Genomic DNA, 15,453 nt, shown 5'->3' on the forward strand with positions numbered 1-15,453 from the left:
GAAATGATAAAACAGCTGGACCTTCCAATGCAAACAGTTATGTCCACAGTTCTTAGGCAACCATGGCAAAATCATTACATGGATTTTTTTCAGAAACCAGGTTCAGTATGCATTATGGCACAAGTTATTTTCAGCATATATTAGAAGGGTGATAATGGAGTGGCTTTTGTAGGTGTTACCTGTTACATCTATTACATATCCTGCTTGTGAAAGAGGAAGATGATGATTTATAGTGTTTTTCATAAATTGTAGTCTCTTTTTTTTCTGGGTATGGATATATTTGACCACTTATTGAATGCCACTTTTCATTGTCCCTAGCATTAGACCTGAACAGTGTGATGTTGCCATCTGCAATCAGTGTCTATGAAGTCTTTCTTTCAGCAGAAATGTCGAGGTGGATCCGAGGCACATTCCAAGCCAACATATTTCATGTCTATATATGAAAATAAAAGTAACACTCTAGATATGTCTGTCACCTATAAAGGGAGGCTGACATCTCTGATTTTGATAGTTACACTGTAAAACTAGAGGCCATCTCATACATTTTTAACCTATTTTTACTTCATAGCATCCAGATCATAAAGGATCAAGCAGTTCATCATCATCTTCCTCTGAGTCAGGAAGCAGCCAGAGAAACAGCAGCAGTAGCAGCAGCAGTAGCAGCAGCAGCTACCATCATGGAGAAAATTCTGCCCACAACTCGAGGAGGAGCAAAAGAGTCAGCATCCACCACCACAGACATGGCTCCAGCCTGACACACGAGGTACAGCTCTGTGTGTGGTAGCCAAGAGTAGCCAGGCTTAGCTGGCTGCTGAGCGGGAGCTGTAGATGTGCTGGCACTAACCAGCTGAGGGCGTTAGGCTCAGGAGGGACACTAAAAGTCAAGTCTGTAAATTGAAAGTCGAAGTTCATTGAGATATTTCCTCTCCCCCCAAAAAAATTTTCAAGTTCCCTTGTGTTCAGGTTTTTGTTTGCTGGTTTCTTTTCCTTCATTTCTGAAGGTGTTTGCAGTATGTGAAAGCCTGGATTTGGAAATTATAAAAGTTGAAGGGAATGTAGCTGTGAGGGAAAAGAATGTTCTTTTTCCCATGAAAGCCCAGAATGCAAAATCAGTTGCTTTAGGTAAAAAGGAGGAGGAAATAAATAAGTCTGCCTAATTATTTCTAAATGTAGATTGGGGGTCATGAGTGCATGCAGAGTATAACTAAAATCAGATTTTCCATGGACATTACTGGTTGGTAAATGTGAAGGCCCATTATGCACAGATCATCTTTACCTTTTGTCACCCCAAGACAATTATGCACTTAGTATTCTATAATTGTACTGCATAAAGGTATCTACATAATAATAGAACAAATAGCTCTGCAAATGCAGGCAATGTCTAGGGGAATTCTGGTACTAAGAAGGATTTCAAAATATTTGATTGGCTTGAAGAAACTGTAGTATAGTAAAATAAGCTGTGAATGTGTATACTGCTCTGAATGTCTCGAGTAGACACTGTAGGCAGCTATTTGAAACATTGGAATAATGAACAAAATCTTACTATGCATAAAGATAGCTTAGAAGAGTCTTGGATCCCTCATCAAAATAATCATATCTTTAAATAATTAAGTTTCCAACCATATTTATCCTTAACTGTTGGGGATATGGAAATATGTGCTGCAAACTAAACTGATGAAGGACAAGGGCTGCTGCCTGCGATCAGCACACATTAACTGGACTGCAGGCTCTCCAGTGAATACACAGAAATACTTAAGCACAGATGGTTGGGGGCTGTTTTTCAGCGCAGCTTCCTGGGAGATGTAATTCCACCCGGCATTACGATTGTGGCACAGGCAGTAAGGAGTGACAACAGAAATCAAGGTTATCAAGCTACAGCATATGTTCGTTCTGATGCTGCCAAAGTTGATGTGCAACTAGTTGTGGTTCAGCTGGCTGAAACCAATTGGAAAGCGTGTGCTGATGCTGTGATACTGCCTCTGAAAGCACAGGTAAGTGCACAGGCAGCTTTGCACAGAAAGACATCTACAAAGCCCAGAGTAAGCACAGAGAACCTGCTGATTAGGAGTATTAAACAGGAAAGGCATACTTATTTTTAAATGTTTCACAAAGTTGGTGAAGTTTCAGAAAATGTTCCTCGCTTTCACCATTCTTTTGAATTAGAAATAGATTAAGAGTAAAAAAAAAAATTTACTCAGACACTTTAAAATCTGGCAAAAAATATTGATTTTCAAGATAAATCAAAATATAACCAGTAGATGCACAAAAATATTTGAAAAATTGACTTCTTCACCACTATTTATTATTTGCTCTACTATGAGTTTTCTTGTCCAGGAATCTGCCTGTTTTTCTGTATATAATTTATTGACCCCTGGATTAGCTCAGTTGGTTAGAGCATGGTATTAATAACAAGGACCCTGGATTTGATCCCTGTATGGGCCGTTCACTTAGTAGTTTAACTCCTTCTGGATGGAGTTTTATGATCCTTCTCAGTCCCTTCCAAGTCAGACTATACTGTGATTTCAAAAGACTCATAATGCAAATGCATTTACAGTGTTGTATTTCTTAGGATTTCTATGAAAAGATGGAAAAAGCAAAGCTGGATAATGGGTTGATGCCTGAGAGAGTATCATAAATGAAGGAACAGGTCTTTCCTTTTTTTGCATATCCCTGTGTTTCCCATGACCCTTTTAGAGTAAGAGATCTTTGTGCAGAAATTTACAAACCTTTGCTCTTTGCAGCTGTAATTAACAAATTCAGCATGATATTCAGTATTGAAGAAAGTGGGGTGGGCTCAAATCAGGAGGTCTTGGGGAAGGTGAAGAGAAATTTTAGTGCAGCCCTCTTCTAGGAAAAAGTACATATTGATTAAGAAGTTACCACATCTAAGGAAATCTCAGCATGTTTCAGTGGCTGTTTTGAGACAGGAACATGTACATGTACTTCTGCACAGACCACAAAACCTTTTTCCTACTATGCCTCAGATTTTGCATGAAGAAGTCAAAATTTCTCTGTCAGCCTGTTTTGAGCAAAAGAAAGATTGGAAATATTAAGCATCAATGCACAAATTGGTGAAAGAAAATTTTGTGGTTTGAAATGGTCAAGGTTTGTTCTGGGATTCTTTTCTGAAATTTGGCTGACTGTTTCCCTGTTTATAAAGGCCAGACTGAGGTGGGGCAAGGAGTGCCGGGATTACAGGATAGCAGCCGTGGCTACTACAGGACAACTGGCAAGGAAGCCAGCTGCACAGCTGAAGGTGCAATGGGAAAAGCTTCCATCCTGGATAAAAAAGACAAGCTCAGTGTATGTAATTCATTCTTCCATAAGTGTTTATTTTACTTTTTTACTGTATTTGGCATTTGAAAAAACACTGAAAGAATGGGATGAAATTTCTTAACCCAAACATACTTGTCCGGGCAGTGTTTGGATGGAAACCACAAGTTCAGTGGCACACAAGTCTTTTATGAATGTGTTCTACTTTGTCCACATGTTTCATATTAAATGATAGCCTCCAAATATTTAAAAGCTTAGTATGCTTGATTTCATTTTCCTTATTTAATCATTTCATATTTCAGTTCAAAATGACTTTTTGTTTTAAAAAGTTCTTCTATTCAATCTCAAAAAATAACCATTTTAAACAGGCAAAATAAAACCAATGTATTTCTTCTGGATAAAATCAACCACTTAATTTGACCCAAAGTATTATTTCCTTGACTTTTCAGTTCTTCCATTTTTTCCTGATTTTTCAGATCTGTCAGTAGTTCTTACCATCCCATGTGTGCTTTTGTTCATGTACTTGAGTTTGTCACATCTTGTTTATCTCTAGATTCGTGCAATACGTTCCTGGTGCAGCACTCGTGTTGGGCTTCTCAGAAATACATCAGAGAAATCCATCTCATGAATTTGTAGTAAGAGCAGCTGCAACATCTCCACGAACAATTGATACAGTAATTAAAGCTCCTGAGGTACCTTAAATTTATATTTTCCTATTCTTACCTTGAATGATTTTCAACTTAGAATGTTTTGACACTTAATGTAAAGAAACAAAAAGCAAAATACTCCCTTTTAGAGAAGCTGCTATATACCTGACTACATTAGGTGGGTGTTGAAATACATACAACAGTTCTCTTGATTTTGTGCTGCTTTGGTCCAGTGTAGTAGTGAGCTGAAAATCAGACTCTGTAGTCAAATACTTTATCTGCGTTCTGAGAACAGCAGTGAGGCCCAAATTGTCTCAAGTATGACTGCTCTGTACTCACACCCGTATGCATTTTACCCAGCGTGACTAGTTCTTGAATGAGGGTCTCAGAGCAGATGGTGGGGGCCTTGAGAACACTTTACACTCTGCTGCACCCACAAACAGCATCTGTGTGTGTTGGCACTCCAGTCCCACATTTGCAGTAACCATGCCTGAAGTGACTGGTCTGAGAAAGCCACAAATACAAATCTGCCCTAACCAAACTGGAGTAGTTACCCACCCTCTCAGAGCAGCTTGCACAGGCAGGGTCTGAAGACTCCCACTGATTAATTGGTCTTTCTCCACCAAATCCCTTTGCGCTTCTTTGAAAAATTTCCCCTATGGATCTCTGGTAAATTAATAACAGCTAGCTATTCACACACAGAAATTAGTGTGTCTTTAACCCTCCATGGTGCTTCAGTATTGCAGGATCTTTAATGTGTGATAATGAAGAGGTAGGCACATTAGGCATTCATTTGATTCTCTTGGCAAATATAATTTGTAGCTACAGTGAAGGATCTTACCCCAGTGCTGAACATGCTGGTTTTCAGCCCTTAATCAATGATACTCATTTTTCCAAACACATCCATCATCTCAGTTACTCAACTTATTACCTTATTTTTTAAGTCACTCAAATATCACTTAAACTCATCTCCATCAGTTACTCTTCAATGTTCTTAACAATTTCTCAAAAAGTCAGGAAGTATGACTAGAAGAGATGATAATGATTCCTCACAAAAGGTGAAGGTTTGGTTGCATTCTGCAGAGACTAACACAACTGCAATCATAGAAATACATCTTCAAGAATTTTTTTTTTTTTTTTTTCAAGAAAAGAGTAGGGCTTTTTTGCAGTCATATCTTGAGCATATGGTTCAATTTATCTTAATGTATTTTCATTTCTGCTTTTTCAGGTAACACTTTATTGTCAGGGATTCCGATTGCCATTCACTCTGCCCTTAGGCCCATCTTCAGCTTACGAGACTCGAGATATCACTGCCTGGAATTTATTTCCTGAAATAGCTTCACAAATAGCACAAGAAGATCAATGTAAATGTTACTTATATGTTTGTCTCATGAATAAGCAATGTGTGTAGATCCATACTCTGCCATGGCTGGGCCTTGCCTTTTCTTGTGATGGTCTTTTAGGGAAGCATAGCATCTCTAGCCCTGCTTTCAGCAGTGCATTCCCTCATGGAGAAGCAGGTTTTCTGGCAGGTGAATGAAGAGATTTCAAACTGCTGTAAACATTCAGAGTTTGGAAGTCACTCCTGTCTTCAAGGACTATAGGTTGTTTTTTGCCCCTCCTGAGAAGGTGCCAACTCTGCATTGAGAGGCATGAGATGATGGGTACAGGAGAGTCCCTGTAGTTTTCTGCCCAGTTGATTTTATTCAAAAAGGAGGCAGCCATGTGAGTCTTACCTGGTTAGTGCCTACACTCCTGTGGGAAATGGGGAGTTTTTATCACAGTTTGCTATGGCTTCCAGTTTCTCAAGAATTTCGTACATTTTAGTCCCTGTTAGATGGAGTTTTGCGTTTGGCACATAATCAAAATCAATACTAGTATAGCCTATGGCAGGTAGTTATTTTGTAGTGCTCTCATGTCCTTGCAGACTCTGGCTTCTGCCAAGAAGGTGAGGAAGTTTCCTTCCTGTTTGCTGGCTAGTTCAGCCTCATAGGGGTGTCTTTCAATAGTTCACAGCAGCATAAACAGTGGCCATATCTGCCATTTCTTTTCTGGTTTTGTTTTGCAGCTACTTGTGAAATCAGGGAGAGAGATTTCAAAACATTTGATCATGTGAGCCATTCATATTCTTTCAATAAAAGCTGTAACCTGGTGGTGGTTCAAGACTGTACTGAACACCCAAAATTCATCATTACTACAAGAAAGGTTGATCCTCAGTCTTTTTCAAGAGAGGTTCACATAAATACAACATCAGCGTAAGTGTGGTTTATACTGAGGGCTCAGAAATGAGGTATAAAGTTTCAGGGAGTTAGTCTGGGAGTGGGAGATTTCTAGTTCCAAGGTGAAGCTGATTTTCAATGAGACATCTGGGGAAAGACAGAATTTGCAGAAGGGATCCTCATCTGAGGCTGTTTGGTGTAGTTGCTCTTGTCTTGAATTCCACAGCCACCGATACCTGATAACTTGCTCACTAAGTCCCCCTGCTGTCTTTTTTTAAAAGGTTGAATATTAAAGCCCAAAGTACCAATGAATTTTGCACTTTGGAAAGAAAACTGCTTGTTCTTCCATTCAAAATTCAGATAGTCACAAATATCTGCACTTTTCACATTTTAAATTAACCACTAATTTAACCTCTTTGATTTTTGCTTTTTCTGAAGGAACATCACAATTTGTCCTGCCTCAAATTCATCTCTCCTTGTGGCATGCAATGAAGAACGAGTTCTATCATACAGTGGAGGTTCTGAGTATGAAAAAGGTAAGCTGTGATACCCAGTTTTCCAGGACTGACCTGGGAACTAAATATCAAGTTTTCATAAATTTCACAGAAAAATCTCAGTGTAAAGAAAACACAATTGGAATTAATTCGAAGAAAAACTGAAGACTACTTTCTTAAGATTTGTATTGACTTACGTTCATGTTTCCTGTGGGATATACACTCTTACCTTCCTCCAGCATAAGTGACAGGTGAATAAATAAAGCCCTTTCTTATCATATATCCCGGCTGGTGATTGTTCAGAAAAAATGTTCATGTTTAGTCACAGAGGGATGCTTTGGTTCAGACATTTAGCTGGAGCACCACCATTGTCATCATCATTTCAAAATTTAGCACACTGGATACAGAAGTCAGTTCCAACTATAGGTAACAGCAGTAGAATATATTTGAAAATATGTTATTTCTTCTATTTTTGGTTTTCCTCTCTATTTATATATGTATATATTTAACTGTAGCAGCAAAATGATCATTGTGAAGGAAAAGGCTTTGTGGTGAGTTTTGTGCTACACAGTTTCTCCATTAATTTAAGATGATCACTGTATGTTTCACCATCTTTTTACAGACAATGTTAAAATTTATAAAAATGGAGCAACCGTTACTGTGGAAGTTCCAGCACTGGGACTGAAGAAGGTGACTTTTGATGGTGTAAATCTTAAGGTACTGCACTCACTTTCAAGGTTACCACTTTCTTTCTGCCTAGTACCTTGCCAGTGTGATAGACCAGCACTACAGCATTCACGAAAAAGATGTGCTATTTTGCAGGTTACTGTTGCTTCATGGATGAGAGGAAAGACCTGCGGAGTTTGTGGTAATAATGACAGGGAAAAGGCCAATGAACTCCTCATGCCAAACCATAGGCTGGCACACAGCTGTTCTGCGTTTGTTCATTCGTGGGTACTGCTAGAAGAAACCTGTTCTGGTGGTGAGTGTATCTGGAAAAACTTCATGCTTGGATAGATTATAATTTCACTTTTCCTCTGCTGAAAGCTAGAAAATAGGGGTTTTTTTAAGGAGCAGATATCTTTTACTTAGAAATTTCAATAGCAATATGTATCCATTTTAGCTTTATTAACCACTGACAGTTTAAAACACAGCTTGTGAATATATACTCCAGCAAAAGTCTTTGTCTCTTGTGCAATTCAATGTTAAATACTTTATTTTTATTTCTTACACTGAGTAGCTTTTTTCTTGAGAGGCAAAATCAGCCCTAATCCTGCTCCCACTGAAAAAAAGTACAATTTTCACCACTGTATCAAAACTGTTTCAGCTGTTGCCTGCAGACTTAATTTAACCACACAAGTTGCAAACTATGAATGCAGTGTCAGATCATACATTACTGTAAATTTCCAAAGCACAAAAATTTTCACTTTTGTTCTGCACCACATGAGGAAATGTGGTGCAGAACAAAATCTCAGGAAAACATTTAGAACTACTCCTTCAGTAAAGAGCTTCATCTCACATGTAGATGGAAAAACAATGTTAGACTCCCATAAGATCAATACAGTTTTGTTTGGTAGGTCTCCATTTACCTTGGACCTGAAATAATTTTATTGAAGTTAATGGTTGCTTTCTCCTTGACTTCAGTGGCAGCAGAATTGTACTTATCTGTGTGTCAGGAAACAGTCATAGCTGAATCCTGTTAAGTTACATTATACCTTTCTAGTGAGATAATTGCAGCATTATAAAAATCATCCAATACAAAAATTATTCTTGATGTTATTATATAAATGCTGCCTTTTTTTTAATCCATTCACTACGGTTGACATTTTTCCTAATGCAATGAAGTAGCCATTGTGCTTGCAGTATCTATTCTTAATAGCTTTCAGACATGAGAGGTTATTTTCTGTGTATTATGTAGTTCTAAAAAACTGAGTATACATGATTCCATTTGGGTTATATTGTGCAATTAGATTTTAAAAATAGCTCCCCTTTCAGACTCTTTCCTCAACTTATTATTGTCCTATCTTGATAACCTCACTACTGTGAAAATGGTTTGTCAGATACCTGTGTTTTAATAAAAGCTGAGGAGAAAATATGGACCTTTATTATTGCAAGGATCGATTGGGATTTATTTCTACAATTTTAACTACCTTTCCTTTTCCTCTTAGGGTGCAAGCTGCAGCGCAGCTATGTGAAGCTGAATCGAAATCCCACTATTGATGGTGAGGAATCCACGTGCTACTCTGTTGACCCAGTACTGAAATGTATAAAAGACTGTACTCCAATCGAAAAAGCTTCAGTAAAGGTTGGCTTCCACTGCTTCCCAAAAGGTATGGTATTTTTCTCCCTCTGCATGTCACGTACTGCAGGAGCTGTCAGAGCACTCAAAAGAACAAAACACAGCACAGCCATGCACAGACCTGTATTGCTCCAGCTCCTCTCCAAGCTGCTGTTTTTAATCCCATTAGTATTTGCTATAACTGCTGACAGTGCTGGCCAGCTAAAAGCTGGGTTAGGTGATGGCAGGTAGCATCATCTGAGAAAAACACTTGAGCTGGTAGAAGGGGCAGCAGCGATCAATAAAATCACAAAATAAAATTTGTCATGTCTTCAGGACCTCCATAAAGTTGAGATAAGCAACGCTGAGTCCTTTTATGCACATTACAGCCTGCAATTTTGTGTAGACCAGGGCAAGCAAAGCAATCCAAAGTCAGTCAAGTAGTGTGACATGACTGCTGTGATTGGACTGCCATGCTATGCCACTGTGCAATACATCAGCAAAAACACATTGCTGCAAGTTTCTCTAGCTTGTTCTAAAAAATGGTTTGTATTTTAAGGTACTTTATACACACATTCTCATACCTGTAAAAAAAAAAACACCACAGGCCTTTTTCTCCTTTCATTTATATCAGGATATGAGGCACTGTCTAACACAGGTTCACACTGAAGTTATATAATCATGGAAGAAGAATCCAGCCTGGAACCTACAGATATTTCTGGTGCATTCTTTCCAAATCTTTCAATTAAATACCTATATAGCTTAGAGAAAACCTGCCATTAGGAAGTATCTAGCAAAGTGGTTTCTTCTCTGTTAACCATTGTTGGCGAAATCCATTGTTAGTTGGGATAATCCAGTGTAGTTTCGCTGGAGCCAATGCACCCCTGTGTTGAGTAGTACTGGAGAGGACAGGGTATTTTATGTCTGAATTTAAACATCTGTGTAGAACTTTGCACTTTGCTTGTGTTATTAATACCTGCAATGTGCTGAATCAGCAGCCATAAAAGCAGAGAGAATCTCTCTGTAATAGTCATCTGCAACAGCCTATTCAACAAGTAGCACAGTGATAGTGTTAATAGTTTTCTGATGGCTCCCTGAAATGAGAATAGATGCATTCTTTCATGAATAGAAAAACCCACCCTCAACAAAAAAACCCTTCCAAAATCTTGTTATATCCATGTTTCACAGATTTCTATTGTGTATCCCAGTCTGTATCTCTGAAGTGTCATAACCCTAGACCACTCACTGCCTCAGAATATTAGGCTATAATAAAGCTGTCTCATTCTCTCACAAAACTGTTTGAGAAAAGAGGAAAATCAGAAAAAAAGATGTTAGTTGTTGCAGCCAGTGCTGCTTTTAGAGGAACTGCAGGCTTCTCTGGTTCATTTACCAAAGCAGAGACTGGGAAGTCTGCTATCAACACTTCTAATCAAGGGCTTATTTATTTATTTATTTGTCTCTTTATCCTGAGGAGGAGATAGAAAAAGAGGAGAAGGGAGAGAAGGAAGAAGAAGGATGCCATTTATTGTTCTTTAGCTTGGTAAATCGATTGCTTTTTCTTAGGCTAAGGATCAATAGAAATACAAGGCCAGCACTTAAAAACTGTTCTGTCTTTGCCTGATGATTTGGAGAAGCAGTAGAAGCAGTAGAAGTCCTCATCTTTCTCACTCTAGGAACATACATACACTGGACAAAGAGTTTTTCTCTGCTCTTTATATGAGAACTCAGACATGATAGTTTGATGTTTCAAAATAGAAGCACCCCATCACTGCCACCAGCAGAGAAAGGATAAAATGAACTACAAGGATGCAGAATTTCTCCTGTTGTACTCAAATCAGCAAGACTGTAGCCTTAGGAACTTGACTGAGGCAGGCATCACTCCAAGTTTAAGTCCACATATTGGTTTATATTTCAAACATGCCACAAGGCCTACCCATGGGGATCACAGCTACTTAGCCATGATCCAGTTTGTGAGGAAACAGTTTCTACATGGATATGAATGTGCTGAGACCCACAGTGTGCCCAAGAGAAAGAGACATAATGTATATCAAAAACAGAATTCAGACATTTTATAGCATTTCTCATCTCACAGCCTGAAAATATAATATATATATTTTAAAAGCATCTCCAGCATCTTTCTGGGAAATATTTATTATCCATTTTATTATTCAAAACCCGTGCTTAATGTTGGACAGTAATTTAGCCAAGGAGAGTGTTAACCTTTCAGAAGATAAGTGACTGATACAACCTGAACTCATACAGCAGTCTCCATATTTCCCTGTGATGAGAGATGGCATGTTATAAATGTACTGTCCAACTAAGGAATAAAACAAATGGAAGTAAAATTATGAAAGCTTTATGCACTCTCATTATACAAACTTAATCTAAATGGATGTCCTAATATTCTTTCAGATGCAATGATAAACCTCCAACTAACTAGGAATATTTATTGGGAGGATGAATATCATTATTCCGTTTAGATTATTTGAGCATTAAGGGATATGGTTTGTTCAAGCTGCTGTTGATAAAGCAGTGTGGTAAGGTTAATACTGCAACTGACAATGCTCTGCCAGATTTCACAGTATATGGAAAACTTTAATTAGAAGCTTATGAACCTCTGAAAATTCTCCAAAGGGCTTACCCTTCAGAAGTGAACTTCGACAAATAGTCAGCTGAAATACCTGGTGATATGCAGCACTAACATAAAAAGCGAGTGCTGATGTGGATTGGTACGTGGTGGTCTTACATTGACAGGGGCTACCTCCAGCACTTTCACAGCCTCCTGTTGTCTTTATGCTTCAAGAAATGTAATTCATTTTGGTTTTAGGGAAGTATTACAGTAATTATATCATGGATGAAAATCTTGTTCCAAGTCAATGAGTCAGTTAGATGTCAGTCGTGAGGGCAGGATTTCATTCTTTACTTGATGAGGGAGTTGACAGCCATCAAAACTGTATTTTTTGAAATGTGTTAATTTGCTGGATGTTAGTTAACAATGGCTTCACTCCTCTGACAGAAACTGCTGTAAGCCTGTTGGAATGGCAGAAAAGCAGCGATAAGAAATCTGCATTTGAGGATGTTGTGGAGTCTGTGGATGCTGACATTGATTGTACCTGCACTGGCGGCTGTAGTTAAGCTAAACTCTTTGGCGTTGTGCTATAGACATACCACACAAATAATTGAATAGCTGGACAGATAAGAAGGGAACATAATAGCTGTAGTAAAATATTAAGAAAGGTGCTTGAAGAGAATAAGCCTATTGCAAAGTCAAATGCATTATGTACAGTCTGCACTGCTTAATAAATATGTTCATTAAATAAGTATTCATGTGGTCTCTCTTTATTTTTCCCTATCAACAAAACAATCAGGCCGACTCTAATATTATACAGAAATTCTGCTCCCTTTTATCTGTGATATAATTACAGCAGTCCTCTCTTAAAATTACATTCACTAGGTGATGAAAGGAAAACATGATTATGGCTACTGCTAACATTCCATTGTGCAAAGAATTTCATATTTAGCATACTAAAGACACAGTAAGCATTTGTTTTCTTTTATGTTTTCTGGTAAAGAGCAACGTCTGTTCCTGGCACCGTTCTGCAAAAAAGTATATTTTACTCCCAGCAAGACCATTAGCCTTAGTACATTCTACAAAGGAATGAATTGGACTGCTAGACTCCCACTGTAGCTTTCCAGAGAGCTATAGTGTGTGACACAGTCCCCATTTTCATTTAAATTTCAATGGATGTGCTGTTGCTTCATGAACTAACTGAAAGTGTGAATAGGAACTTTTTTTTTGCTTTACCATCTCCTATTGTATATTTATGAAAATGATGGCTTCAAAAACTTCAGGGAACAATAATGCATCAAGTAGCATTCCAAATACTCCAAAAAGCAATATATAGAAAGATATGTAAGATCAATAGCATCATAAAGCTAAAATAAAATACAAGCAGGACAGTCAGACTGTGTTTAACCTGTAAAGAGTCAATCTGCTAGCTTTCACTGTGCAGAAAGGTAATTCCCTCCCACCCCAGGGACTAGGAATAGGTGGCACCTTCAAACCCCGAGCAATGGCACAATATCTCTTCACCCTGTGTCGCAAATCAGCCTTGCACCAAACTATGGTATGTTTTCCATAACAGGCAATAGCAGCCAGCACACTCTTCCAAGAGAAGCCTTAGCATGGGCAAGGTACAGCTGAACCCAAACCCTGGCAGGAAACTGTCATTAAAGAAAATAAATTTCTTTCTAACTAAAAACTGATCTATCAGAAAGATGATTGAAGACTAAATAGTTGAACAATTACAGCATAACATTTCACAGTGCTGTTCTTTCAAGAGCAGAAACATGAGTAATGTATGGTGGTACTCCTTTTACTCTCTCTCGAGTTGCAGCTTGCCACCAACTTCAAGTCAGAAAAGGCCCGGTTTTTCTCCATGTACAGCCACAACATCATTACTTCCAGAAGTAAGCTATTACAAGTTTGTTCAAACCAGATGGCTGGTGCACACCCTGGGGCAAGCGCATTTGCCTCTGCCCCAAACCTTTCTCCTGAGGATAACCTACAAAAGGCAAAAGGTGGTCACCTGCCTCTTTCTCTTGCCCCAGCCTTAATTTAGTCTATATATTGTATTTGAAAATATATGCAAATAGCCAGCACTGTATTCAATAGCTTTTTTCATGCATGTATCTTTAAACTAAGTCCAGTAACATGAATTCTTGCCCTGTGCTTTTATTTGTTATAAAGCATTCACAAATTCCCTGTACAAAAGCTGTGTTTTACTAGCTCATCAGAAGTGCCAGACTGCAAAACAGATAGCCTCAAACACAAGGGGAGATGAAGAATATTGCATTCCGCTTTCCTTTAAACTCATACTAGTCTTTTCTTCCTGGTATTGTTTTCACTGTGGCTTATGGGAGATTTGACATTGACTTTCATAGGATCAAACTGTCATCTTTAATCCAACACCTTTCTCTTTAATCCGTTTGTTTACAAAAGAGAAACTTTTGCCAGTCAACCACTTCAGATAAGACAAAGGTAGTAGGGAGAGAAGAAAAATGAAGTTTCATGCTCAACTACTAGAACAGGAATTTAGTAACAGCAAAGAGCCATCTTTAAGAGAAGAAATTCTGCTCACAGGGCAGGGAATTCCCCCACCATCACCCCACCAGCACTGCAGCCTGAGCTGCCGTGCAGGCTCAGCCAGGAGGAGAGCAGTCACAGGCACAGACCTTTCTCTGGTCTGCACAGGGCACAGGTGGGACACAGCTCTCGTTATTTCCATTTTGTAGGGGCAGCTTTCCTTTCTCTCCAGCTCCTGTTCGTTAGTGCCCTCTTACTGAGACAGCTGAATGCCTTTGACTGACTGAAAGGCTTCACTGCAGCTGTAAAATCACAATGTAATGAACATTGGTAAAGCCTGAGGTTGGCAGTGAGCACAGCAAAGCAAAAGACTTAGAACCAGCTCATTTTGCCAAAGGAATTAAGAACATTAGCAGTACAAGTGTGAAAAAGCCCTTCTGGAATTTCTAATGCACCACACAGACATTTCCAACCCATCTGGGAGAATATCTGCAGTCCAGACTTAAATCTCATTTGGAAATCATGCCTGTCCTATCTTATAAAGCAAACCAAAGCTATGTACCCAACTGAGTATTAAAATGTGTACTACATGGACTGAGCTTTTATGCATTCTGCTTTTCATTCCTAGTGCTTCTCAATGATATGTATTAATGAATTCTGGACTTCACTGCAGTGACCAAGTAATATAATCTTGCAATTATGGTACTCTAGTATTGTTTAAATAAAAGTGTCAGAAAAAAGATGCAGACCTAAGCACAAGCCAGGCTTGTGTCCTAATCCTGCCCTTGCAGCTCTGTAATGTGGTTTTGCATGAGCCTGGGGACTTCTGTGTCTCATTTTCTGCATCAGAAAGATATGACTACTTACCTACTTGATGGAGTCAGAAATGCTTATGAATTTATAGTCCCATATGTCTTTTGCAAGTTCTTCAGTGATTCTAGAAATGAAAAGTAAATTTTTCCACTAGATCTCCTAACCACATGAGTATATTTTATTGCTAAGTTGAAGGTTTTCATTTTCAGATTCATCCAACTGTAAAATAAATATACATTTGGAAAAAATCAAAACAATATTCTTAATTTGTTCACGGTCAGCTTTGGTTAAACCTTAGTGGATTATTCATAAAAGCCTAGAATTGGATGGTGCTATTACAGAGAGATAGGCAAAAGGCTATTGGAGAGACAGCCTTTTGTATCCTAGACAAAGAAAACAAACCTTTTGTCCATCAGACCTGGCTCTTTTGATTCACTAATTTTAAAAGACACAGTGACTCTCAGGAAAGCATGATCATTCTGCTCCAGAGAAAGGAGCTGCAGTGTGATAGGAAAGGACAAAACCACTAATACCAGACCCCTCCTGGAAATGAAATACCAGCTCCGCAGTGTGAGCATTAAAAAAAAATAGCATCTACAATTCTAACCCCACTGAAGCCAATGGTTAAACTCAACAGAGCTAG

General features: G+C 38.5%; 1 protein-coding gene across 1 annotated transcript in view; it reads left to right on the plus strand.

The window, feature by feature from the left end:
- LOC121665729 (vitellogenin-1-like) overlaps positions 1-12,162 on the plus strand; it is a 44,390-nt gene extending 32,228 nt beyond the window's left edge. Inside the window, exons 26-36 of the mRNA XM_042030394.1 lie at positions 569-763; positions 1,785-1,991; positions 3,161-3,303; positions 3,827-3,965; positions 5,149-5,284; positions 5,989-6,175; positions 6,578-6,675; positions 7,256-7,350; positions 7,456-7,615; positions 8,802-8,963; positions 11,928-12,162. Coding sequence (XP_041886328.1) covers positions 569-763; positions 1,785-1,991; positions 3,161-3,303; positions 3,827-3,965; positions 5,149-5,284; positions 5,989-6,175; positions 6,578-6,675; positions 7,256-7,350; positions 7,456-7,615; positions 8,802-8,963; positions 11,928-12,046 — 1,641 coding nt within the window. The 3' untranslated portion in view covers positions 12,047-12,162. The remainder of the gene's footprint in view (positions 1-568; positions 764-1,784; positions 1,992-3,160; positions 3,304-3,826; positions 3,966-5,148; positions 5,285-5,988; positions 6,176-6,577; positions 6,676-7,255; positions 7,351-7,455; positions 7,616-8,801; positions 8,964-11,927) is intronic.
- The last annotated feature ends 3,291 nt before the right edge of the window (positions 12,163-15,453 follow it).

This window comes from Corvus kubaryi, unplaced genomic scaffold, assembly GCF_017639235.1.
Source record: "Corvus kubaryi isolate FWS band 111438036 unplaced genomic scaffold, C.kubaryi_AGA036_p1.0 37334, whole genome shotgun sequence".
NCBI classification, from domain to species: Eukaryota; Metazoa; Chordata; class Aves; order Passeriformes; family Corvidae; genus Corvus; species Corvus kubaryi.